The 3254-nt window shown below is 45.2% G+C and overlaps 1 protein-coding gene across 1 annotated transcript; it reads right to left on the reverse strand.

The window, feature by feature from the left end:
- Positions 1 to 437: 437 nt before the first annotated feature.
- Positions 438 to 2823, reverse strand: LOC115981309. Its single transcript, XM_031103463.1, has 4 exons — positions 2022 to 2823; positions 1765 to 1935; positions 1214 to 1692; positions 438 to 1137 (listed from the first exon to the last, which is right to left on the reverse strand). The coding sequence occupies exons 1-4, from the start codon at positions 2821 to 2823 to the stop codon at positions 607 to 609; spliced, it is 1983 nt and encodes a 660-aa protein (XP_030959323.1). The 3' UTR covers positions 438 to 606.
- Between the last annotated feature and the right edge of the window lie 431 nt (positions 2824 to 3254).

The raw sequence follows: 3254 nt of genomic DNA on the forward strand, positions 1-3254 counted from the left end.
TTCATCCGTCCAGAAAAAAGGACGAGATGAAAAGGAAATACTCGTCTAGACCTCAAGACGAGATGAATTCCCAAAAGTGTTCGTCCAAGACGCGGACGAGCGAAGACTTCAAAACTAGCTTAACAATCCATTACATTGGACGAAAAATCGTTAAAAAAGTCTAATCATCAAGGACGACAAAATGATCGTCCATAATTTCGGAATAACGAAAAATCTGGGCAAAAGGAACCAATTTACTTTCTTGGTGATGTAATAAAATTCACCCCCATGCCCAAGACGAGGTGAAGTAAATTCCTAGATGGACGAACCACACATTGATGAAAATAAGAATTTCATACATAAAGCTGGAAACATATATATTCAAACACAATGGAAGTAAAAGTAGAAGTATTCATTTCTTTCATGAAATTCTAAGGGTGGACGACCAACGTCCAAAAACCCCTTTAGTTTTGAATATGAAAATGTATATAAAACTCGTCCATAATCCTGGACGAGATGATTGTACTTGCATAAACTTTAAAAAAAAAAGGAAGAAGTAAAAAGCCCAAAACAACAGGCACTTCTATGAAAAGGCAAATAAAAGTAAACTTTCTAAGGAAATAGATTTCACTTGGGCAAGCTCGTCTTGGGATCGTCCTGAATGACTTCAGTGTTAGCATCGTCCATGATGTTGACGTCCTCGGAACTCGTCTGCAACGCGGAACTCTCTGTAGCAAGAGGGAGCTTGAACGAGTTGAAGTCCAAATCAGGATACGCCTCCTTGGCATCAGCACGGAAGTCTTCATACCCAGCTGCATAATGACTGTCTAGACGATTCTTGTACTCGTCAGATTTCTTAAAAGCAGCTATTGCTTCCTCACGTGCCTTCTCCAAGGACGAGGTAAGCTCTGAAACTTGTCCCTCGAGATGGACGATGCGGGTATCCTTCTCTAAGTTGTCAGCTTTGAGCTCCTCTACTTCGTTCTTCAACTTCGTCTCGCTTCCCAGCAGACGATTAAAATCCTCTGTCAACCTGATGACCTCCCCCTTCTTAAGCAAAACCTCATGGCCCAGCTCCTTAGCCTTATCCTTGGCTGTCTTGGCCTCTGTAGCAAGCTCCTTGGCCTGGCAGGTCGCTGTATAAAACTTTGACATAGCCTGCATTTGGACGAAAAGGAGTTGGACATTTTATTCAAACTAAATGTTTACACACGAGGACGAGGAAGAAATTTACCTTGAAAAGGTCATGGATGCCAGAACGCTCAAACTCCTTCACTGACATGTTGTAGCATTCGTTAACCTCATGATCAGTGACGATCCCTTTGAACGTCCTCCATGCATAACCCTCGTCCAGAACCAAATTAGAGGGACGATCAGAGGATTCAGACGAGCCAGACTTCTGAGAAGTTTTGGGAGCTGGGGGAGGATCAGACGGAGCAGGATGAATCGTTTGGACGGGCTCCACGTCCACCACAGGCTCGTCCAAGTTCACTGTTGGTGGCACGAACTTGGGAACCTTTGGAAGGGAAGGCCTTTGTTTTTGCTTCTTGTGGCCACGACGACTGGGAAGGTCGTCCAGGTCCACAGTACTTGAAATTGGTTTTGACTTCCTCTTCCCAGCCTGGACGGAAGCCACTTTGACAGTAGGAGCAGCAGCATCTTCGTCCCCGCTAGCCACTGTTTTCTCTTTGTTTTCCCTCATCGTGCTTATCCCTATGACGAGAAAAATTAATTTAAAAAAAAAAAAAAAAACTGAAATAACAAAGTATAGTGGACGACACTTACTTCGACGAGTGAGCTCTTCGTGACTTAAATTCTCAGCAGTTGGGATTGGACCAAGTCCCCAAGTTGCTAGACGAGTAAAAGTAACCAAGTCGTGGAAAGTCCTTCCTGGAAAAGTGCGAACCACTTCTATCTGATCCAAGAAAAACTTATCCAAACGTGGACGAACGACAGCTGCATCACCAAGATAAATGGTTAGACGAGTGACAGATTAAAATTTGTTGAAGGACAAAAAAGATAAAATGGAAAGAAAAACATACCCTCAGGGCGAAGACGACCTAGAGGGCTGGTAAAAGGAGGGAAGGAGGGAATACCCACATCAGCTGGGTCCCCAGCCCAATTTCCAGAAATAATAAAAAATTCTTTTTTCCAAAGACGGTCAGACGAACTACGGCCCGTTATTAAACTGTAATACGAACCTCTGGACGAGAACTGGTAGAACCCAGCAGATTTTTTGATCTCTGAGGGCTTATAACAGTAAAGGAACTCGTCCACTGTAATTGGACGGTTCCCTTCCAATGCCTCACGCCATAATACTTGCATGGCAACTATCGTCCTCCAACCATTGGGATTGAGCTGGTTTGGCCCAATACCCAACCTTTGGAAGAGGTCTCTGCAGAAAGAGTTTAAGGGAAACCTAAGGCCAGCTAATAGGTAAGAAGCGTATACCCCTAAGCCTGAGGAAGGGGAACAACACCATTCTCCAGGCTGGGGTAGACGAGGGTTAAGCTCTTTAGGGATTTGGTATCTATCTACAAGAGTTTTTAACTTAGCATCGTCTAAGGTGGACGCTACCTCTGGGGCACAACTATAGATTACATCTTCGTCCTCTTCCTCGTCTTGAGGAGGACTTGATGGCTGTCTGGACGAGCTAGCCCCAGATCCAGAAGCCGCCCTACGTTGTTGTTCCTGAAATTCCTCTAAGGGAATCCCAGGAACCCCAGACGAGTAATGCTCGTCTGAGGAGTCACTACAGGACGAACTATCTACACTACCGTCACTCTCAGAAGAACCGTCCTGGTAGTCGTCTATCTCTCTCTCTAGACTAGAAGATGAAGGCATGGTTGAAATGTAGAGGACTTAAAACGAGAGCCTAAAAAGAAAAAAGGAAGAGGAAATACCTGATGAAACTAGGACGAGAGCTAGACGAGAATCTTGGACGAGTTGGCAGAAGAGTGAGGAAAAAAGTGAGGGGCATGAAAGAGAATGCGCTATTTATAGGCCCCAGCAACAGGGTCAACGAAGCGACACTCACCACTCAGAGATTGACACGTGGCGATCTCTTTGGGAAACGGGATCGACGCGACTGGCCAACCAACGGTTTCGTGACACGTGGCGTACGAAAAAGCGAAACTTTGTTGAAATCACGACAATGTCCTGGACGACCCTTTGGACAAAGGGGCAACTGATAGAGAAGCGGAAAATAATTCCCATCTCCAGCTCGTCCAACGGGCTCGTCCAGAGCCTACAACGCAGGATTGATCCCAGAGTTT

The sequence above is a fragment of the Quercus lobata genome, chromosome 3 (assembly GCF_001633185.2).
Source record: "Quercus lobata isolate SW786 chromosome 3, ValleyOak3.0 Primary Assembly, whole genome shotgun sequence".
NCBI classification, from domain to species: domain Eukaryota; kingdom Viridiplantae; phylum Streptophyta; class Magnoliopsida; order Fagales; family Fagaceae; genus Quercus; species Quercus lobata.